The following is a 25,136-nucleotide window of genomic DNA, read 5'->3' on the forward strand; positions in this document are numbered from 1 at the left end:
ATCCACACCGCAGTTTGGAACGTAGCCTATACCATCGGTTTTCAAGTCCATTTGCAAATGTTTTCATGCTGCTGACAGGCAGTAATGATAAATGATGGTGTAATAGCCTAAATCTTTGCCATCTTTGTTTTAATTATTGTGAGATGCTCATGTTCTACCTGCGTACCTCCACTATTTCTTTCTGACTGTACTCCGCAGCCAACCGTACCCGCATTCTTTCATCCCCGAGTTAGGTCATTTACCTTACCAATTCAACATAACTATGCAAGGCTTGAAATGAAAACTGGTGCTCCAAAATAATCACCGTCCTACATCTGCATTATAAAATATATGACTTTTTCTTAGCTACTAACTAATCTTCCATAAATCTTAAACTAATCCCTGCCCCCCACGCACACACACACACACACAGTCTCCCTTGGTATCTCCATGGAGTCGGCTTAAGGACGCCAGCTGTTTAATGAAACCATGAGCACCGTGCAATCAAGCCACGCATTGTGGGTAGGAGGCACCCCGAGTGTGGGGCATTAACGTCAGGAGGTGCAGCGCGACAAAGAGCCATCTTCAATCTCATTTTGTCAGGATTGGAAGGATTTATTTGAGCCCCGAAGGATGTGCCAGTGCAATTTCAAAATAAATCAAGACAATGCACTACAGATGACAAATCAAGATAATACACTCCAAAACAAGGACATGGAAAAAGGGAGAGAAGGCATGCGGTAGGTAGTGCTGGATTGAGTCCGAGTGGAGTTGGGCCCAGTTGGATTAGTTTAGACAGAAAATGGAGGGTGATTTAAAGTGATGGGGGAAGATGGATGTGCTGCTCTCCTTCTCCTCCCCTGCGTCTTCCTTCTCTTCTTTGGTTTCTTGTTCTTTCTCAACCGTGGTTTATCAGCAGGGTCTGTGGACAAGGCACAGCAAGTGACCGTCAGTCATTCAGTCTATAGACATGGGCAAAGACACAAATGCAAAAATCACAAAGACGTTATCATACTCACAATCTCACAATGTACTTACACGCTCATTCAAACTGTAAGAAATTGTAGTCCTCCCCTCCTCCCTTACACACTCCCTCAAAACAGGAGGATTCTACATTGGTGTTCCGCCAAGACTCCAAAAGAAAACAAAAGCTCTCTAGCTCACCACACAGACTGTGAGTAATGACTACGTCCACACACACACACTACAACCCATAGCCATAAAATACAGGTGGATAAATGCTGATCGCTGTTCACGGTGAGTAAAGTAACACTCCCTATACTTTGAACGCATTTTTATGCGAAAGGTAGGTAAACGTTTGCGCAAAATAATAAAAACGGCATTTACCCTCCACTCCACCATTGCATATGAGCTACTGTATACTCACCCTATCCACAATAAACCCCTAAGACCCTACCCCCATGTACTTCTGAAAGAAATATTGTAAGCAATATGGTGAAAATGACGATTCCACCTTGCCCATCAAAGGTGGGAGTTATAGCCTTATTGCTAGTACCTATCCAATTCTTTTTTAGACTTATCTGATAATAGGTACAGTCACAGGCTGATAGGCAATAGCGCACGCAGTCACACACACACACACTTCACTGACTCACTGGCTTTTCTCTCGGAAAAACTAAAATAATAGAAAGGAAAATCAATATCTGTCTTCTCTCGTCTGCACTAACAACAGATTCTCTCAGAATCAGTCAGTCACCAGCAAGCCATCCAGCCAGTCATCTACAATGGGCTCCAAAATATCTGCCACCCCTGACTGGCAATGCATATACAATACTTAAAAAAATATAAAACAATATAATTGTAGAGAAACTCAAAATACCAACATGTGAGAAATACTGTATTTTATTGTTTCAATGGAACCAACCAAAATCATACAATTATTTAATACCAAATAAATTTCACCAAAATCAAGGTTTCATAATTATTTGTGCAACCGCATCTTGCAAGGATAACAGCATGGTCTTTTCCTGTAATGTTTGACAAGGTTAAGGAACACATTTGGAGGGATTTTGGACCATTCCTCTATGCAGATCCTTTCAAGATCCTTCACATTCTTGGGTTTGCACTTATCAACTGCCCTCTTCAACTCAGCCCACAGGTTTTCGATTGGATTGAGGTCCGGCGACTGAGATAGCCATGGCAGAACATTGATTTTGATGTCACAGAACCATTTCTGTGTGGATTTTGAGGTATGTTTTGGGTCATTGTCTTGTTGGAAAGTACACCTACGGCCAAGTCCCAGCCTTCTGGCAGAGGCAACCAGACTGTCAGCCAAAATTGCCTGATACTTGGTGGAATTCATTATGCCATCAATCTCAACCAGTGCCTCTGGAGTTAAAACAGCCCCAAAACATAATTGACCCGCCACCATATTTCACTGTGGGTATGAGGTGCCTCTCCTTGTATGCATCTCTGTTTCGACGCCAAACATGCCGATGTTGTATCTAACCAAAACATTCAATTTTGGTCTAATCTGACCAGAGCACCTTCTTCCAGTCATATTTTAAATTACGTTTGGCAAACTCTGTGTCTTGGGGTCATTAAGAGCTTTCTTCTGGCAACCCTTCCAAAGAGCCTGTGGTTGTAGCAGTGGCGTCTGATGGTGCTTTAAACCTGGTGACCCCAAGACGACACCAAGGCCTGCAATTCTTTCACAGTGATTCTGTTGCTTCTCTCACCATCCTCCCTATCCTGGGGGGCAAAATGCATTTGCGTCCTCTACCCGTGAGGTTAACAACTGTTCCATAACTTTTAATTTGTTTACAATCGCCCTGACAGTGCTCAGTGGTATATTCAAATAGTTTGTGGATCTTCTTGTAGCCATTACCAGATTTATGAAGGTCTACGACCATCTGTCCCTTTTGAACTGCCAGTTCTTTTCTTCATGGTGTTGGATGACAAAGGGATATTGCATGCGTGTTACCTAATTTTTATACCCTAGTGAAACAGGAAGTGATGTAATGGCTCAATATAGTTCCTTAAATAACTGGAATTTAATTCCTTGTATAATTTTGGTAGATGTTATCTGCATTTAAGGGTGTCATCTAAGGGTGCCATTCATTGTGATACCTTGATTTGGAGGACATTGATTTGGAATTACATCAATAAATTATTTTGGTGGGTTCCATTGAAACATTAACAAAGTACAGTATTTCTCACATGTTGGTATTTTGAGTTTCTTTTTATAATTATATTGTTTATATATTTTTAAAGTATTGTTTGTGCATTGCCAGTCAGAGGTGTCAGTAATTTGAGCCCACTGTATTGATTCAGTCAGTCAATTAGCCAATCTGCCAGATAGTCAGTCAGTCAGTCAGTCAGTCAGTCAGTCAGTCAGTCAGTCAGTCAGTCAGTCAGTCACATAGTCATTCAGGAAATAGTCAGTAATTTAGTGAATCAGATAGTAAGTCCATTATACACTTGTAATCAGTTAGTTAACCATATAGCAAGTCCATTATACACTTGTAATCAGTTAGTTAACCATATAGCAAGTCCATTATACACTTGTAATCAGTTAGTTAACCATATAGCAAGTCCATTATACACTTGTAATCAGTTAGTTAACCATATAGCAAGTCCATTATACACTTGTATTCAGTTCGTGAATCAGATACTGACTGAATATGTAACTTGTGTAGTAAGTCATCAATTAAATCCAAATGGTAGAAGTTACCAGTCCTGAATAACATTTTAAGATAAAAACATTCGCAGTGCTTTGAACCACAACAGTTGGTTACAGTACTGTGGGAAGAGAGAGAGAGACGATCAGGCCGTTCACACAAGTAAAGGTGACCTTGGCTGCAGTCAAAATGACTGGAGACAGTGATGATGATGACAGATGAAAAGGAGACACCAGACATGCCAATGGCTGAAGCATGTGTGTGTAAAAGACAATTTACTCTTGATCTGAAAACGTGGTCGGAGGCACCGTATGGAGGGTGTGACGCAATTGCGGTGCCTCTAGAGGCATGAGGGGCCAAAGAGCTCCTTACCGCATCGCCGTGCGCCTCCCAAATTTGGTAACAATGCGGAGGGCTTGGCATAGCTCCGCATTGACATGATTGGTTGACGGTAGGTGGGGGTGCGAGGTCCAGTATAAATACAGATTCACTTCCTTGACAACAGCTCTGCTCAGTGAAGCGCAAGAAGTATAAATCGCCTGACTTCTGCAGTGGCCGTATCGCAGTAAATGCTCTACAGCCACTGCAGACGTAACATTAACCATGCATAGGGTTGTTGTGGTGACTGTTTTTCCGCCACACCGGTGGTCACGAGTCAAGAAGGCAGTCAAATTCCATGTGACCATTTAGTCACGGTAATTAGGCTTCTCCAAACTCTGATGCTGCTGATGGTCATTAGTAGCCTACCAAACTTGCTAACTGCCTGGTACTCTGCACTCTATTGTCCCTCTAATCACTCTGACATCAACGCAAATGTCATCGAAAATCTAATCAAACACTCCATGAGAGCCCATGAGCTCAAGTTGCACAACATTTCTATAGGCTGTGCAATTGCGCGAGAAAACAGAGTGATGGCCTCTATTAAAAAAGAGGATTCCATCACTTTCTATACGCTAGGCCTACTATATTTATTGTAAACTTTCATAATATTTTTTTTATTTCACCTTTATTTAACCAGGTAGGCCAGTTGAGAACAAGTTCTCATTTACAACTGCGATCTGGCCAAGATAAAGCACAGCAGTGCAACAAAAACAACGCAGAGTTATACATGGGAATAAACAAACGTACAGTCAATAACACAATAGAAAATCTGTATACAGTGTGTGCAAATGAAGTAAGGAGGTAAGGCAATAAATAGGCCATAGTGGCAAAGTAATGACATCGCCGAAGTCAAGGATTGGCAGGATAGTCAGTTTTACGAGGGTATGTTTGTCAGCATGAGTGAAGTAGGCTATGTTGTGAAATAGGAAGCCAATTCTAGAATTAATTTTGGATTGGAGATGCTTAATGTGAGTCTGGAAGGAGAGTTTACAGTCTAACAGACACCTAGGTATTTGTAGTTGTCCACATAACCGTCCAGAGTAGTGAAGCTAGGCGGGCAGCGATCGGTTGAAGAGCATGCATTTAGTTTTACTAGCGTTTAAGAGCAGTTGGAGGCCACAGAAGGAGTGTTGTATGGCATTGAAGCTTGTTTGTAGGTTTGTAACAGTGTCCAAAGAAGGGCCAGATGTATACAGAATGGTATCGTCTGCGTAGAGGTGGATCAAAGAATCAACCGCAGCAAGAGCGACATAATTTATATATACAGAGAAAAGAGTCGGCCCGAGAATTTAACCCTGTGGCACCCCCATTGAGACTGCCAGAGGTCCGGACAACAGGCCCTCCGATTTGACACACTGAACTCTATCTGAGAAGTAGTTAGTGAACCAGGCGAGGCAGTCATTAGAGAAACCAAGGCTGTTGAGTCTGCCGATAAGAATTCGGTGATTGACAGAGTCAAAAGCCTTGGCCAGGTCAATGAAGATGGCTGCACAGTACTGTTTTTTATCGATGGTGGTTATGATATCGTTTAGGACCTTGAGCGTGGCTGAGGTGTGCCCGTGACCAGCGCGGAAACCGGATTGCATAGCGGAGAAGGTACGGTGGGATTCGAGATGGTCGGTGATCTGTTTGTTCACTCGGCTTTCGAAGACTTTAGAAAGGCAGGGCAGGATGGATATAGGTCTGTAACAGTTTGGGTCTAGTGTCTCCCCCTTTGAAGAGGGGGGATGACCGCGGCCGCTTCCCAATCTTTAGGAATCTCAGACTATACGTAATGAACATACTAGTAATATTTTAAGCAAATATTCAAATAAAATCCAACTTTATTTGTCACCTTCGCCGAATACAACATGTGTAGACCTTACCGTTAAATGCTTAATTACAAGCCCTTAACCAACAGTGCAGTTCAAGAAAGAGTTAAGAAAATATTTACCAAATAAACTAATGTAAAAATTATAAAAAGTTACACATTACGGTACCGAGTCAATGTGCGTGGGTACAGGTTAGTCGAGGTAATTTGTACATGTAGGTAGGGGTAAAGTGACTATGCATAGATAATAAACAGTGAGTAGCTAGGGGTCAATGTAATAGTCCGGTGGCCATTTGATTAATTGTTCAGCAGTCTTATGGCTTGGGGGTACAAGCTGTTGAGGAGCCAATTGGACCTAAACTTGGCGCTGCGGTACTGCTTGCCGTGCGGTAGCAGAGAAAACAGTCTATGACTTGGGTGACTGGAGTCTCTGACAATTTTATGGGCTTTCCTCTGACACCGCCTATTATATAGGTCCTGGATGGCAGGAAGCTTGGCCCCAGTGATGTGATGTTGCTTATCTTTACAACAGGAGTATAGCCTACCTGGTTGGCATGAAAATGAACCACAGGAAGAGCATCCTCCATTTGATGTTTAAGTGCAGAGATGACATGTATTTTTTCCCAAGCCCGTTTTGAGACAGGTGCATGAGAATGGTCCATAATTATAAAGCGCTTATAATGTTAATAAATAGCCTAACAGTTTTTAAACATTTTAATCTAAACGTTCTGTTGCATCAGCCTCATTGTGTAAAAATGTTTTTGTTATTGATGCTAGTGGTTGTATTAATTTGTGATCTATCGCATCCCACAACTATCCCAGACTATGTTTGGAATATTTATTTCTCGCACAGAATAGGTCAACTTTTGTACTATGGGGATAGTAGATTGACATAGGCTAGTGCTTTTGCTGTTCGTTAGGCCCAATCATCTTGGCTGACGAAATGTAAATGTGGACAGTTCTTCCAACATCTTCAATATGCACCTCGAAATTGAATAAGGACGAGCGCAGTTGCATCCCCGATGTAGCCTGTGAGAAAGACCCGATCACGTGATGGAGAGCTGTGTGAGTGAGATGAGGTGCACTCTCTTTAAGAGTGTGCTCCTAATCTCAGCTCGTTACCTGTATAAAAGACACCTGGGAGCCAGAAATCTTTCTGATTGAGAGGGGGTCAAAAACGTATTTCCCTCATTAAAATGCAAATCAATTTATAACATTTTTAACAAGCGTTTTTCTGGATTTTTGTTGTTTTTATTCTCTCACTGTTCAAATAAACCTACCATTAAAATTATAGACTGATAATTTCTTTGTCAGTGGGCAAACTTACAAAATCAGCAGGGGATCAAATACTTTTTCCCCTCACTGTATATGCTTAATTTAGAGTTATTAATATAACTTTAGTTGTTCTACAAACGTTGGGCTGTATGTTTTGATTTTCAATACATTGTAAGGCTGCATGATGCGACTAATTATGATTTGAAAAAAGTAAGACACCTGTCCACAGAAGCAATCAATCAATCAGATTCCAAACTCTCCACCATGACCAAGACCAAAGAGCTCTCCAAGGATGTCAGGGAGAAGATTGTAGACCTACACAAGGCTGGAATGGGCTACAAGACCATCGCCAAGCAGCTTGGTGAGAAGGTGACAACAGTTGGTGTGATTATTCGCAAATGGAAGAAACACAAAAGAACTGTCAATATCCCTCGGCCTGGGGCTCCATGCAAGATCTCACCTCGTGGAGTTGCAATGATCATGAGAACGGTGAGGAATCAGCCCAGAACTACACGGGAGGATCTTGTCAATGATCTCAAGGCAGCTGGGACCATAGTGATTAAGAAAACAATTGGTATCACACTACGCCGTGATGGACTGAAATCCTGCAGCGCCCGCAAGGTCCCCCTGCTCAAGAAAGTACATATACATGCCCGTCTGAAGTTTGCCAATGAACATCTGAATGATTCAGAGGACAACTGGGTGAAAGTGTTGTGGTCAGATGAGACCAAAATGGAGCTCTTTGGCATCAACTCGCCGTGTTTGGAGGAGGAGGAATGCTGCCTATGACCCCAAGAACACCATCCCCACCGTCAAACATGGAGGTGGAAACATTATGCTTTGGGGGTGTTTTTCTGCTAAGGGGACAGGACAACTTCACCGCATCAAAGGGACGATGGACGGGGCCATGTACCGTAAAATCTTGGGTGAGAACCACCTTCCCTCAGCCAGGGCATTGAAAATGGGTCGTGGATGGGTATTCCAGCATGACAATGACCCAAAACACACGGCCAAGGCAACAAAGGAGTGGCTCAAGAAGAAGCACATTAAGGTCCTGGAGTGGCCTAGCCAGTCTCCAGACCTTAATCCCATAGAAAATCTGTGGAGGGAGCTGAAGGTTCGAGTTGCCAAACGTCAGCCTTGAAACCTTAATGACTTGGAGAAGATCTGCAAAGAGGAGTGGGACAAAACCCCTCCTGAGATGTGTGCAAACCTGGTGGCCAACTACAAGAAACGTCAGACCTCTGTGATTGCCAACAAGGGTTTTGCCACCAAGTACTAAGTCATGTTTTGCAGAGGGGTCAAATACTTATTTCCCTCATTAAAATGCAAATCAATTTATAACATTTTTGACATGTGTTTTTCTGAATTTGTTTGTTGTTATTCTGTCTCTCACTGTTCAAATAAACCTACCATTAAAATTATAGACTGATCATTTCTTTGTCAGTGGGCAAACGTACAAAATCAGCAGGGGATCAAATACTTTTTTCCCTCACTGTAGGAGTACCTATTTCTTTGTTAACCGCTCCTCACAGAATAGCCGCATGTGGGCACTCTCTCAAATCGTTTGAAGCAAATATCCTTTCTATTTTATTCAGCTTTGTTCAATTGTATTCTTATTATAAAATAATACCACAGAATTCTAAGCAAATCTTGTCTGCTAAATGAGCTAGTGTAGCCTACACCCATACGGCATAGCCAGATCAGGACAACTCAGAGTATGCTATTCTGTTCTTCTGAAATATACTACATTTTCTTCATATCATGTTTCTTTAGACTCGTCTCAAATAAATAATGGATTTATTGTGAAGGTGTATGCTATATTACATGGATTTATTAGACTTTCTAAAATGTAGATGTTCCAAAAGGTCTGCATCGGTGGCTTGTAGGCTGTGTGTAGAATCCAGAAGATGCTAAATGTATTAATGTTCATTTACGGTCAATTACCGTGAGACCGAAAGTTATTTGCTTGACAATCAACCAACTGACGAAATTTCGTGACCACCACAGGCCTAACCATGCAGAGCCTTTTAGCGTTTGTGTGTCTGTGTGTGAGTGCATGCATGCGCTTCATCACCATCCTACAGTCACACAGATCATCACCACCCATCTAAATGAATGGACCTGATCACATGACATGCAATTACCCGACTGAGAATCATACATTAAGGAGATGGCTGTTCATAGGTTTCAGTATGGATTGCATACTGTCGTGGTGTGACTGATAGAGTGCGTGTGTGTATTGGCTTGAGTGTTCTACTGTGCTCCTTGTCCTGAACGGGGAAGAATTTATCATATGAGTGGCGGCAGACAGACAGGCTCTCTTTTCCCCTCCTCTCCGTCTTTTCCCATCCGCTCTCTCTCTTTCCCCTCCTCTCTCTCTCTTTCCTCTCTCTCTCTCTCTCTTTCCCCTCCCCTCTCTCTCTCTCTCTTTCCCCTCCCCTCTCTCTCTTTCCCCTCCCCTCTCTCTCTTTCCCCTCCCCTCTCTCTCTTTCCCCTCCCCTCTCTCTCTTTCCCCTCCTCTCTCTCTCTTTCCCCTCCTCTCTCTCTCTTTCCCCTCCCCTCTCTCTCTTTCCCCTCCCCCTCTCTCTCTTTCCCCTCCCCTCTCTCTCTTTCCCCTCCCCTCTCTCTCTTTCCCCTCCCCTCTCTCTCTTTCCCCTCCCCTCTCTCTCTTTCCCCTCCCCTCTCTCTCTTTCCCCTCCCCTCTCTCTCTTTCCCCTCCCCTCTCTCTCTTTCCCCTCCCCGCTCTCTCTTTCCCCTCCCCGCTCTCTCTTTCCCCTCCTCGCTCTCTCTTTCCCCTCCTCTCTCTCTTTCCCCTCCTCTCTCTCTCTTTCCCCTCCTCTCTCTCTCTTTCCCCTCCTCTCTCTCTCTTTCCCCTCCTCTCTCTCTCTTTCCCCTCCTCTCTCTCTCTTTCCCCTCCTCTCTCTCTCTCTTTCCCCTCCTCTCTCTCTCTTTCCCCTCCTCTCTCTCTCTCTTTCCCCTCCTCTCTCTCTCTTTCCCTCCTCTCTCTCTTTCCCCTCCTCTCTCTCTTTCCCCTCCCCTCCCTCTCTCTTTCCCCTCCTCTCCCTCTCTCTTTCCCCTCCTCTCTCTCTCTCTTTCCCCTCCTCTCTCTCTCTTTCCCCTCCTCTCTCTCTCTTTCCCCTCTCTCTCTCTCTCTTTCCCCCTCTCTCTCTCTCTCTTTCCCCTCTCTCTCTCTCTCTCTTTCCCCTCTCTCTCTCTCTCTCTTTCCCCTCTCTCTCTCTCTTTCCCCTCCTCTCTCTCTCTTTCCCCTCCTCTCTCTCTCTTTCCCCTCCTCTCTCTCTCTTTCCCCTCCTCTCTCTCTCTTTCCCCTCCTCTCTCTCTCTTTCCCCTCCTCTCTCTCTCTTTCCCCTCCTCTCTCTCTCTTTCCCCTCCTCTCTCTCTCTTTCCCCTCCTCTCTCTCTCTTTCCCCTCCTCTCTCTCTCTTTCCCCTCTCTCTCTCTTTCCCCTCCTCTCTCTCTCTTTCCCCTCCTCTCTCTCTCTTTCCCCTCCTCTCTCTCTCTTTCCCCTCCTCTCTCTCTCTTTTCCCTCCTCCGTCTTTTCCCTCTGTCATTGTGCTGTATAAATACCATCTGAAACCCATGAGAGACAAACAGTAACAGCAAACCTAGTCCACTTACATATAAAGGGGATTGATGAAAGGGGGCACTGTCTGCAATCTGTTGGCCATTTGTATCCTGTAGTGTTCATACACACATGCACATGCATGGATGCACTCATGCCCAGAGTGTGCAAAGCTGTCATCAAGGCAAAGGGTGGCTACTTCGAAGAATCTAAAATATATTTTGATTTGTTTAACACTTTCTTGTCGACTACATGATTCCATATGTGTTATTTCATAGTTTTGATGCCTTCACTGTTATTCTACAATGTAGAAAATAGTAAAAAATAAATAAATTAGTAGGTGTGTCCAAACCTTTGACTGGTACTGTACACTCACCCTTGAATAACCTCAAAGTGAACACCACCATAAAGCTATTTCGGAAATCCACAGAATCTTAAGGTCTCTTCTCGCCACTCTCTTTTTATTTAACATCTATTAAAAAATCCAGCTCTCTCTCCTCCCCCCGTCACTTACTTTAATCTTTCTATTTCATTTTATCAGCCGAGGGCAGAGGTTTCTAAATGGGTGAGTTGGGAGCCACTGGTGAGTTGTGTACAAATATTATTGGGTCACGGCTAAAGTCTGGCCCTATTCAATCAGACCGGCTATTCAGGTTACCTGAATGAGGCAAAAATGGTGGGTCGCAACGCAAACACACAGAGACGCGTGTGTGCACACCTGCAAGAGTGTTCATATCCCCATAACTGTGACGTCTACACCATCCCCACCCCTGAATAGTGGCAATTATTCTACATGCTAGTTCCAACGTCCCACTTACCCACCTAATCACAATAGATACTGAGTGGCAATGGGAAACCCACTTACCCACCCCTAATGACAGTAGATACTGAGTGGCACTGGGAAACCCACTTACCCACCTAATGACAGTAGACACTGAGTGGCACTGGGAAACCCACCTAATGACAGTAGATACTGAGTGGCACTGGGAAACCCACCTAATGACAGTAGATACTGAGTGGAACTGGGAAACCCACTTAATGACAGTAGATACTGAGTGGCACTGGGAAACCCACTTAATGACAGTAGATACTGAGTGGCACTGGGAAACCCACTTACCCACCCCTAATGACAGTAGATACTGAGTGGCACTGGGAAACCCACTTATCCACCTAATGACAGTAGATACTGAGTGGCACTGGGAAACCCACTTACCCACCTCTAATGACAGTAGATACTGAGTGGCACTGGGAAACCCACTTATCCACCTAATGACAGTAGATACTGAGTGGCACTGGGAAACCCAATTACCCACCTCTAATGACAGTAGATACTGAGTGGCACTGGGAAACCCACTTACCCACCTAATGACAGTAGATACTGAGTGGAACTGGGAAACCCACCTAATGACAGTAGATACTGAGTGGCACTGGGAAACCCACTTAATGACAGTAGATACTGAGTGGAACTGGGAAACCCACTTAATGACAGTAGATACTGAGTGGAACTGGGAAACCCACTTACCCACCTAATGACAGTAGATACTGAGTGGCACTGGGAAACCCACTTACCCACCCCTAATGACAGTAGATACTGAGTGGCACTGGGAAACCCACTTACCCACCCCTAATGACAGTAGATACTGAGTGGCACTGGGAAACCCACTTACCCACCCCTAATGACAGTTGATACTGAGTGGCACTGGGAAACCCACTTACCCACCCCTAATGACAGTAGATACTGAGTGGCACTGGGAAACCCACTTACCCACCCCTAATGAGAGTAGATACTGAGTGGCACTGGGAAACCCACTTACCCGCCTAATGACAGTAGATACCGAGTGGAACTGGGAAACCCACGTACCCACATAATGACAGTAGATACTGAGTGAAACTGGGAAACCCACTTAATGACAGTAGATACTGAGTGGCACTGGGAAACCCACGAACCCACCCCTAATGACATTAGATACTGAGTGGCACTGGGAAACCCACTTAATGACAGTAGATACTGAGTGGCACTGGGAAACCCACTTACCCACCCCTAATGAGAGTAGATACTGAGTGGCACTGGGAAACCCACTTACCCACCCCTAATGACAGTAGATACTGAGTGGCACTGGGAAACCCACTTACCCACCCCTAATGACAGTAGATACTGAGTGGCACTGGGAAACCCACTTACCTACCCCTAATGACAGTAGACACTGAGTGGCACTGGGAAACCCACTTACCCACCCCTAATGACAGTAGATACTGAGTGGCACTGGGAAACCCACTTACCCACCCCTAATGACAGTAGATACTGAGTGGCACTGGGAAACCCACTTACCCACCCCTAATGACAGTAGATACTGAGTGGCACTGGGAAACCCACTTACCCACCTAATGACAGTAGACACTGAGTGGCACTGGGAAACCCACCTAATGATAGTAGATACTGAGTGGAACTGGGAAACCCACTTAATGACAGTAGATACTGAGTGGCACTGGGAAACCCACTTACCCACCCCTAATGACAGTAGATACTGAGTGGCACTGGGAAACCCACTTACCCACCCCTAATGACAGTAGATACTGAGTGGCACTGGGAAACCCACTTACCTACCCCTAATGACAGTAGATACTGAGTGGCACTGGGAAACCCACTTACCTACCCCTAATGACAGTAGATACTGAGTGGCACTGGGAAACCCACTTATCCACCCAATGACAGTAGATACTGAGTGGAACTGGGAAACCCACCTAATGACAGTAGATACTGAGTGGAACTGGGAAACCCACCTAATGACAGTAGATACTGAGTGGAACTGGGAAACCCACTTACCCACCTAATGACAGTAGATACTGAGTGGAACTGGGAAACCCACTTACCCACCTAATGACAGTAGATACTGAGTGGCACTGGGAAACCCACTTACCCACCTAATGACAGTAGATACTGAGTGGAACTGGGAAACCCACGTACCCACCTAATGACAGTAGATACTGAGTGAAACTGGGAAACCCACTTAATGACAGTAGATACTGAGTGGCACTGGGAAACCCACTTACCCACCCCTAATGACAGTAGATACTGAGTGGCACTGGGAAACCCACTTACCCACCCCTAATGACAGTAGATACTGAGTGGCACTGGGAAACCCACTTACCCACCCCTAATGACAGTAGATACTGAGTGGCACTGGGAAACCCACTTACCCACCCCTAATGACAGTAGATACTGAGTGGCACTGGGAAACCCACTTACCCACCCCTAATGACAGTAGATACTGAGTGGCACTGGGAAACCCACTTACCTACCCCTAATGACAGTAGATACTGAGTGGCACTGGGAAACCCACTTACCCACCCCTAATGACAGTAGATACTGAGTGGCACTGGGAAACCCACTTACCCACCTAATAACAGTAGATACTGAGTGGCACTGGGAAACCCACTTAATGACAGTAGATACTGAGTGGAACTGGGAAACCCACTTATCCACCTAATGACAGTAGATACTGAGTGGCACTGGGAAACCCACTTACCCACCCCTAATGACAGTAGATACTGAGTGGCACTGGGAAACCTACTTACCCACCCCTAATGACAGTAGACACTGAGTGGCACTGGGAAACCCACTTACCCACCCCTAATGACAGTAGATACTGGGTGGCACTGGGAAACCTACTTACCCACCCCTAATGACAGTAGATACTGAGTGGCACTGGGAAACCCACTTACCCACCTAATGACAGTAGATACTGAGTGGCACTGAGAAACCCACTTACCCACCTAATGACAGTAGATACTGAGTGGCACTGGGAAACCCACTTAATGACAGTAGATACTGAGTGGAACTGGGAAACCCACTTATCCACCTAATGACAGTAGATACTGAGTGGCACTGGGAAACCCACTTACCCACCTAATGACAGTAGATACTGAGTGGCACTGGGAAACCCACTTACCCAGCTCCATACTACAGAGACACTCACATTCGGTAAACGGTGTTGAAACACTGTATTCAGGAGAGAGGTGAAGGGGTAAGTGTGTGAAATAGACTGAGACGGTGCCACCTGCAGCTGATGGGGTTTCAAAGGCCTCACCGTTAGCATTAGCATGCTTCATAAGTGTTGTTTATGCTAGCCTTTGACTATGGAGGAGTTCCACACGCCTCTTGCTAAAGTGACGATTTTAAAAAGGACATTCTTGAATACGAGTTTTACTTTGCTGAGGTTGAGGCACGCGCACAAGTATACACAAACGCACGCACATTAACACACACCTGCCACACCCATCCGTGGGGAAGGTAAAAACCAATACAGAGAAGAAAAACTGCACCTCTCCCACTGACACATGAAATAAGAACATAAAAGACGCCGTCTCCCCCAGCTTTCAGAAAAGCGACGAGGAGACAAAAAAAACATGGCCGCTCTAGGGTTCATGTGAGGAAGAAACGATAAGCCACCGCCTTGGTCCACTGACATTTCCCTGTGACCCACACCATGAGAAGGTCTCATATGCATGACAATAACCGACCGATGGGAAGGTGACAGGAGGTAAGACGGGAAACACTTGAAATGGTGGGCACATGAAGGGTTGTCACGGGATTGCCCTCTCTATCTTTTGTGGATGGAACAGAGAGAGGAGGGGACGGAGGAGGAAAGGGGGACAAGGCCCTCATCATCACAGGTCTGTCAATGACATAAAAGAGCACAGTGACAGGAAATGGGATGAACAGAGAGATGGAGATAATGATAAGCAAAGAGAAAGGCATAAATACACAATTTGAGATAGTTAGACATCGGACAGGCAAGCAGAAGCAGACAGATAGTCCAGACCTTCAGAACGAACTCAAAAAGGTCCACAGAACGGAGGAAACATCAATCAGACAAAGAGATGAAAAAGAAGCGTTTATTTTGTAGTAAGCCTCCTTTCAACATGCCTGAGTAGTGAAGAAAGAGGCCACTTTAAAATATCCTCACAAACACTCCAAAGAAAAATTATCAAAAGAGCTCCAAAGTTATATGGCAAAGTTTTCAATGCTGAGAGAGCTTGGGTGTCGAGCGACACATTTTTGCCCACCACAAAAGCAGAAGATTGCTGTGTCCAACGTTGCCGTTTCTCTTTAGTTGGATGCATATAGCTGAAAAGAGTGCGATATTTTTACTTTTTCTAGCACTTCAGCAAAAAAAATATATACAAAAATTATACGTCTACTGTTTTGTCTACAACTGATGTTATATTATGAAATTGGACCGAAGGCAATGGTATTTGTAGCTCACGATCTGCATCACTCTGTGGGGATGAGTCACCACCAAAATGGCTGCCGCGCTTTGTAGACACCAACTGGGTGACGCAGCTTGGCAGCCATTTTGTGAGAGAATGCTCACCGCATATTGAGTTGGACAGGTGAGAAGTTTTTGGAACCCATTTCCAGTTATGGGATGGTTAGATGGCATGGTTTAAATGAGAGGGCTCAGATTAAGTATTTGGCTGGGACAATTCATTTAACATCCCAAGTCTTTCCAACATAATAATTGCTGCAGGTACATTAAGTGGCTGAAGAGAGCTTGGACATCAATACAAGTTCTGTTCGGTAACAGAGCACCATTTGCACCACAGTGTCCCCATCACAAAAACTGATGAATGGAAAATTGAATTGGGAGAGAACATTGACCCTTACCCACCTACACCAGCAAACTATTAAGCCTCAGTGTTCATTTGGATAGCCTTCTAGGAGGGGTTTGTATGCTTAAACTATCAACAGACCAGTGGCTTTGCTGAGTATTTAGCTTATCACCATCCACCTGGAGGTGGAATACCGTTGACAAAAAAATATGAGCGTCATTGCAAATAATGCCAGCGGACTGAACCCTGAGAAACACATTGTCCAACTTGCTTGAGGTAATTGTGCACTTGTTGGCCTGGTAACTGCCGAAGAAAGGCAGAGTGGAAGATTGTCACTATCTTAGCTGACAACTTTGTTGCATGTGCTGTCATCATTTGATAGGCAGTCTGTGCATAGTCAGTTCAGCATATATATCTTCTGTAGAGGACTACAAATACATGAAAATTAACTAGGCAAGTCAGTTAAGAACAAATTCTTATTTACAATGACGGCCTACTCTGGCCAAACCCGGACGACGCTGGGCCAATTGTGTGCCACCATATGGGACTCCCAATCACGGCCTGATGTGATACAGCCTGGATTCGAACCAGGTACTATAGTGACGCCTCTTGCACTGAGATGCAGTGCCTTAGACTGCTGTAACCATAACTACAGCAGTTCTCCACTTGAACCCCCATTCAAGCACTAACCATGCCAGGCAGCCCAGAATGTGCCAGCAGTGTTTATTTCGTCAACAAAAATAGTGACTAAAATATTACCTATTATAAATATTACACCTATTTTTCAGTGGCAATTGACAAGACTAACTGACTTAATAGACCCAGAAAAAAACTACAACTAAACAAAACATATTTTTAATTTCAGTTGGACTAAAACGAAATGAGACAAAATTATCTCTGTGCAACATATCTATGTAGGCTGAATTAGGAATTTACATGGACAGATAATTGTTATAGATTAATATATTATTATTATTACATAGGTTTGTCATATTTATGCTGTTGGGAAGATATGATATCATGCAGAAAAATGTGTTGGTCGGACAAGGCTATGTATGTTGTGGACATGGAAGTCAATGATTGTATCTGCTATAGGTTAATTAAGTGATAATGCCCGAGAAGCCAGTGTTTGGAGGATATATTATCACGGGTGTTGTTCGGCCCGAGACAAAGTCCAATATATCCTCCAAACACCGGCTTTGAGGGCATTACCAACATATTAAATTCATATTAAATAACATATTTTTTATTAAAAACATTATTTTGATGAATTTATTCATACTATTTCATCCTGACACAAGATATAGTCCCAACAAATCTAGGGTTGCTACCCAAGCCGGCAGGTCGTTCGTTCTATCGGTTCGGGTGCTAGAGACGCGACCCAATCATTCAGTCTTTTTGTTCTGTATCTATGGACACGACCCAGTCGTTCGTTCTAAATGTTCCATTGATATACTGGCTGGCAACGTTCTTATCCCTCGCTTGCTAGCTAGCCAACTACAGCTAACAGTCGCGTCAGACAGAATAACAGCAAAGTAGCAGCATTTGCATTTGTTTAAGCTGTCTTCTAGAGACATTTATTTGGATAACAATGAGCTAATGAGGCGCGATTTTGCCTGGCATAGAAAAGGGGCTCCTTCGTCAGGACACTATTGTTCAGAGGATCTAGCCAATAACACAGTAACACAATCACTTCAAACTGAAGCCTGGAAAGACTGCAAACTAGCTGCACTTCGTTTTGTTTTACATTTTTCAATTGACATTTCTTTGTATATATCCATAAAATGATGCCAGCTGATTCAACGCTGCCTGTCTGTCTTGTCCCGACACGTTCATTACCATGGGACAGCTGGAGACTGAATTTAAATATTGAAACAATGTTGCAAATGTCAGAGACAGACATCAAGGTTTATACAAATCTCCGCTGTTGAAAACTAAAATGTTATCTAAAAGAAATGTGAGAATGTCTAGATGCTTTTTATAGTGGAGATCAAGTGTATAAATTGCCTGGCTGAGCTGATGAGACAGTGGATTGTGCAGTCGGATGAAACAGAGTAAATAGGCATTTTAACATCATAGATTTAGCCGGTGGTAACTTGTGAAATAGACACCGGCTGGAATGTGGTTTTAACCAATCAGCATTCAAGATTAGACCAACCTGTTGTATAATGAGGCAATACAAATGTGATTTGACTAAAATGTGACTAAAATGAACAGGCATTTAGTTGACTAAAATGGCCCACTTTTTGACAATAACTAGACTAAATCATAATTCAAATGACAAAAAATTATATTTTAGTCAAAATGACTAAGACGAGACAAAAAAAAGAGTTCCAAAATGAATACTGTGTGTCAGGGGGGCCTTTCGACTGCCCCCAATAATCATTGTTTCCTCCACTCAATCACTTACTATCCTCTCCCAAAAATGGATGAGAACGCAAGGGAGCTACTGTACCACCGGCAATGAAGATGGCCCAACTCAAGCATGACGCCATGTTGAAAATGGGGACAACTGGGTCGAAAGCTGAATGGCAGCTTGGTTACCCCAGGGGCCTGAGAGCCAGCACCTTAGCTCAGCTAACACGTTAGCTTTAGCTAACGTACGCTGCTGAACCATTCAAATGACTGAGAACAGGAGACAGACTTGCGAACCTAGCCTAGCCTAGCCAAGGCCTAATGGGAATGTCTTGGTGGGTGGTGCAGCGAATCGAAGCTAATGGCACTCACTAATGTGACAAAGTGTGGCGGGATGGACAGCGGAAAAGGGTTTTTTTATCAGGAGGGAGGGATAGAGGGAGGGAAGTGGAGGAGAAGAGATTGATGAAAAGTGACAGAGGCAAGGAGGTCCAAGAAATGGTGGATCAGAGCTGGAGGACAAATTGGGAAGGTGAGAAAGAGAGGAAATGGAGAAAGAGAGAGAGGAGGGAGAGCGAGAGAGAGATGATATGCAATGCTACAGTACATTGCTCTGAACTATTCAAACCTTGTATAAAGCCACACACTTTGACAACACGTAATCTGGCTTCCAACTTGCCTTGTCCTTCAACAGGTCACTACAGTAGCAGCATTCTGCTGTGCAGTTCAGTTGAGAATATCAACATAGAAGATAATAGTGATTTCTATCTTCTCCCTAACCAAGGCATACATCCCCATAACATCTGGGCTTACTCCACTGTCCACGGTGACAACCGCATCCGTCTCCCATTACGATGTGGTGAGTCAGTGAGTGAGTGGTCGGGATGAGAATCGCTACTTTTTCCTCCCGCAAGGGTCGTGTGGGCGCCAAGCCAATTCCTATTGGCTAACAGCCAGATAGGACTGCAGCAGCCAAGCTTTCAGTGCCAATACTCCTCCGCTCCCTCATTCCCTCATTCCATGAGGTGAGACAGAGTCAGAGACAGAGATTTCATCTTTGATTAGGGTTGAGGCCTCTCCCCCGGTCTTAATTTCCCTCACTCTCTCTCTTTCACTTTCTTTCCTCTCTGGTTCAATGTTATGCCATACTGAATCGGAATTAAACTAGCGGCTTGTGTTAAACATGCTTCTACTCCTTCAAAACACTCAATAACACAAAAACATACACAGCCACACACACAGCCTTTTCAAAAATACAACTACTCTCATCTCAATATCCAGAACGGGTCTTTTGATACAAGCTAAAAATGACTGATTGCCTTTTTTTGTGTGCTTTCCTTTGCTTTATTGTCAGTTTAAACCGTCAAATGCAGTCATTGTTGTTTGGTTTCTTTTATCTTTTCCTGGAAGTAAATCAGTGTTTTTCAGTCCCAATAACAATGTGCAAATTGGTTGATTCATTATTTGGTTTTGATGGAAAGAAGTGGAGATATGAGCACTTTGAGGAGGAACGCGATGTTGTTGAAATGCTTTCTGAATAGAATTGGCTGAGAAAAGAATGCATTTCAAAAGCACAGAGTGCCAAAATGGATTTTACCATGCTAATAAAGTGTCATTTCACTATCAAATTGTTCCAAAACACAGCGCACAGTTGGAGACTTCGACACAGCACATAAAAAAATTGCTCAAATGATGCAAATGTATTTACAGTAAACGATAAAGCGGCTTATTCGTCTGTGAAGTTAATCGATTTGGTAAAATTTTGTTTTGATAATGCCTGTACCACATAGTTCATTGTACTGACATGCTCTGTATTGACGATGCATCTCCTAAGCTTTAACAACACTCCAGTATTCAAAGGTGTAACACAACATTGGAAAACGCAACTAAAGAAACACTTCTTGGATTTTTAGGAAAAGGCACACACTATGAATGCATGATTCTATAATTGTTTGAGGGAAACATACATGGATAGAAACTAGTTAACAGACACCCCTCCAGTGCATGCATACGCACAGCTGAATAGCACACCCCGCCACACACACAGAAACACCTCCCACATCCCCGACCCACACACTGTTGCGTACCTTCTTGGCGGCTTGGATGCAGTCCATGTACTCCTTGGCCACGGTGGAGCAGTGGAGAGTCTGCTGCTGGTTCTCTCTGTAGCAGTGTAACACCTGGGCCTGCAGCTCAGGACAGATAGACACCGCAGGTCTGGGCCTGCATGGGAAGACACAGGGACAGGGAGGAAGTGTAAGTGCCCTGTGTGGCTCAGTTGGTAAGAGTGTGGTACTAGCAATGGCAGGGTTTCGGGTTCGATTCCTGCTGCGGTCACATACACTGAGTCTACAAACCATTAGGAACATCTTCCTAATATTGAGTTGCACCCCCTGGTGCCCTCAGAAACAGCTTCAATTCGTCGGGGCATGGACTCTACAAGTTGACGCCAATGCTTCCCACAGTTGTGTCAAGTTGGCTGGATGTCCTTTGGGTGGTGGACCATTCTTGATACACACGGGAAACTGTTGCGTGTCAAAAACCCAGCAGCGCTGCAGTTCTTGACACATTCAAACCGGTGCGCCTGGCACCTACTACCATAACCCCGTTCAAAGGCACTTCAATCTTGTGTCTCACCCATTCACCCTCTGAATGGCACACATACACAGTCCATTCTTCAATTGTCTCAAGGCTTAAAAATCCTTCTTTAACCTGTCTCCTCCCCTTCATCTACACTGATTGAAGTGGATTTAACAAGTGACATCAATAAGGGATCGTAGCTTTCACCTGGATTCACCTGGTCGGTCGATGTCATGAAAAGAGCAGGTGTTCCTAATGTTTTGTACACTCAGTGTATACTAAAATGCAGGCTTTGGATGCTTTGGATAAAAGCGTCCGAGTGGTATTATCATGATGACACACACACACACACACACACACACACACACACACACACACACACACACACACAGGGGGAAAAGGTATACTGTCGCTACCTCGTTTTCCAACCAAGATGCACGAATAAAGCAAACAACTTGTGACAGTTACTGTCCTTTGCAACTCTTGGAGGACAATGGAAGACGAGAAGAAAGAAAAAGAGTTCTAGCACCATGATTCAATCCGATGCGTTTCAGTGTGTACCGTAGCCTTCATCAAACGACATTGACATTCAAACGATCGGCATTGTCCTGACACACAGAATACGGCGGTGCCAAAGGCAAAGCAGCACAACTACGGTGGGGGGGATGTGTTTTAGAGGGCAGTTGCCGCATGTGGAACTCTATATGACATTTTGCAAGGCTTTCGAGGCACAATGCGTACGAACTGAAGAAAATGCTAAAACAGGGGAAAGCCGCTTATAGCTGAACGCCAGCCTCTCGCTCACTCTCCACACACACATACACACACACACACACACACTTACCCACGCTTAAACACACAATTACACACACAAAGGTGTGGTAATCCTACATGAGGGTAATCCTTGAGTGCTCTGTTGCTCATGGTGGTTCACCCGCTGTTGTGACAGAGCCCGCACTAGTAGTACACCAAGGTGAGGACAGAGATACACACGGGCTCACTCACTCACGTGGAATATATAATCAACAATGTACAGTAAACATTACACTTACAAAAGAATAAAAGACATTTCAAATGTCATATTAATGTATATATGCAGTGTTGTAATGACGGGCAAATAGTTAAAGTACAAAAAGGGAAAATAAATATAGGTTGCATTTACAATGGTGTTTGTTCTTCACTGGCTGCTGTGATGGCACACTGTGGTATTTCACCCAATCGATACGGGAGTTTCTTTGCGGGTGTGTTGTAATCGAAAGGGAAATATGTCTCTCTAATATGGTCATACATTTGGCAGGAGTTTAGGAAGTGCAGCTCAGTTTCCACCTCATTTTGTGGGCAGTGTGCGCATCGCTTGTCTTCTCTTGAAAGACAGGTCTGCCTTCGGCGGCCTTTCTCTATAGCAAGTCTATACATAGTCAAAGATTTCCTTCATTTTGGGTCAGTCACAGTGGTCAGATATTCTGCCAGTGTGTACTCTGTGTTTAGGTCTAAATAGCATTCTAGTTCGTTCTGTTTTTTGGTCAATTCTTTCCAATGTGTCAGGAAATTATCTTTTTGTTTTCTCATGATTTGGTTGGGTCTAATTGTGTTGCTGTCCTGGGGCTCTGTTTGTGAACAGAGCCTCAGTATATTGTTTTCACTGAGGAAATGTAGGAGTCTGCTCTTAATGATAAGGCAGAGGATTTTCCAAAGGTTGCTGTTGACGCATTTTCCACGGTAGTTTTTGGGGTCAAATTTGTCTCCACTTTTGTGGATTGGGGTGATCAGTCCTTGGTTCCAAATATTGGGGAATATGCACGAGCTGAGGATGATGTTAAAGAGTTTAAGTATAGCCAATTGGAATTTGTGGTCTGTATATTTGATCATTTCATTTAGGATACCATCAACCCCACAGGCCTTTTTGGGTTGGAGGGTTTGTATTTTGTCCTGTAGTTCATTCAATGTAATTGGAGAATCCAGTGGGTTCTGGTAGTCTTTAATAGTTGATTCTAAGATTTGTATTTGATCATGTATGTTTTTGCTGTTTGTTCTTTGTTATAGAGCCAAAAAGAATAGAGAAGTGGTTCATACATACATCTCAGTTTTGGATAGATAACTCTTCGTGTTGTTGTTTGTTTAGACTTTTCCCAAAAGTGGTTAAATTCTATGGATTCTTCAATTACATTGAGCTGATTTCTGACGTGCTGTTCCTCCTTTTTCCGTAGTGTATTTCTGTATTGTTTTAATGATTCACCATAGTGAAGCCGTAGGCTCAGGTTTTCTGGGTCTCCATGTTTTTGGTTGGATAGTTCTCAATTTCTTAGGTTTTTGCATTCTCATCAAGCCATTTGTCATTGTTGTTAATTTTCTTAGGTTGTCTGCTTGAAATTTTTAGATTTGATAGGGAAGCTGAGAGGTCAAATATACTGTTTAGGTTTTCTACTTGCCAAGTTTACACCTTCACTATTACAGTGAAACATTTTGTCCAGGAAATTGTCTAGAATGGATTGAATTTGTTGCCTAATTGTTTTTTGTTAGAGTTCCACACTACTTTCCTTCCATCTATAACATGTCTTAATATTATTCCGCTCCATTTGGCTTTGATGCCTCATGACAGAGCAAAGCTCTGTTCAAGTAGAGTGTGATTCTGCTGTGATCTGATAGGGGTGTCAGTGGACTGACTGAACACTCAGACTCTGGGTTGAGGTCAGTGATAAAGTAGTCTACAGTACTACTGCCAAGAGATGAGCTATTTGTGTACCTACCATAGGACTCCCCTCAAAGCCTACCATTGACTATGTACATACCCAGCGTCCGACAGAGCTGCAGGAGTTGTGATCCGTTTTTTTGTTGGTTATGTTGTGTCTAGGGGGGAATATGGGGGATGGAATGCTGTCACGTCCAGGTAGGTGTTTGTCCCCCTGTGTGCTGAGGGTGTCAGGTTCTTGTCCAGTTCTGGCATTCAGGTCGCCACAGACTAGTACATGTCCCTGGGCCTGGAAATGGTTGATCTCCCCCTCTAGGATGGAGAAGCTGTCATCGTTAAAGTATGGGGATTCTAGTGGGGGGGATATAGGTAGCACACGTGAGGATATTTCTCTCTGTTGATCATTTGCTTATTCATTTCTAGCTAGGTGTAAAATGTTACTGTTTTGACTAATTTAATAGAGTGGGTTAGGTCTGCTCTATACCAAATTAGCATACCCCCTGAGTCTCTTCCCTGTTTCACACCTGGTAGTTCGGTGGATGGGACTACCAGCTCTCTGTAACCAAGACGTCAACCAATGGGTCCATCTTCTTTATACCATGTTTCTTGTAGGATGACAATGTCTGTACTTCCAATTTCTTTGATGAAGTCTGGGTTCCTGCTCTTTAGGGCAAAGGCAGATTACCTTGTATATTCCAGGATGAGATAGTAAAAGCCTTGTGTTCCATCGTGTCTAGTGTTGTGTTTGTGTGGTTAAAGGCCCGGACCATCACACTAGGTGTAAGCAGAGCATGTTGAGCATCTGATACACATACCTCTGAGGTCGCAGGATGCGGCTTGGGCTGGGGGTAATAGTGGGGGTTGGGCCTGTTGCTCTGCTCACGGCCTGGGCATATGTCCTGCTGTCATGTTAAGGTGGGCAGAAGGGGCATAGGTCTGATATGGGGTGTGGCCAGGGTTTGCTTGGGGTGGTCTTAGCTGGTTGGAGTGTGGCTGGTGATGCTGTGGTCTGGGTGTAGGTCCTCTTGGCATGGGTTCTCTCGGTGCAGGTCCATCAGGAGGGAGTCTTGCAGGTCTGAGAGGGTGTCTCACTGGTCTGGGCGGGGCGTCCGTTGCTCCTGCCTGAGGTGCTGGGGCTACGGTTGAGGGTGACGTCCTTTTCAGGGTCCTGGCAAAAGTTGGGATTGCTGCCTTGTAGAGGTGGACATGGTCGTAAAGGCTGTTCAAGTCC

General features: G+C 44.2%; 1 protein-coding gene across 2 annotated transcripts in view; it reads right to left on the minus strand.

Moving 5' to 3' along the window:
• Positions 1-573: 573 nt before the first annotated feature.
• Positions 574-25,136, minus strand: part of chchd6b (coiled-coil-helix-coiled-coil-helix domain containing 6b) — a 57,210-nt gene continuing 32,647 nt past the window's right edge. For both annotated transcript variants that reach the window (XM_029776229.1, XM_029776230.1), the window contains 2 exons: positions 20,724-20,859; positions 574-901 (listed from right to left, as the gene is read on the minus strand). In XM_029776229.1, the coding sequence (XP_029632089.1) occupies positions 878-901; positions 20,724-20,859 (160 nt within the window). In that variant the 3' untranslated portion in view covers positions 574-877. The remainder of the gene's footprint in view (positions 902-20,723; positions 20,860-25,136) is intronic.

The sequence above is a fragment of the Salmo trutta genome, chromosome 14 (genome assembly GCF_901001165.1).
Source record: "Salmo trutta chromosome 14, fSalTru1.1, whole genome shotgun sequence".
Taxonomy (NCBI): domain Eukaryota; kingdom Metazoa; phylum Chordata; class Actinopteri; order Salmoniformes; family Salmonidae; genus Salmo; species Salmo trutta.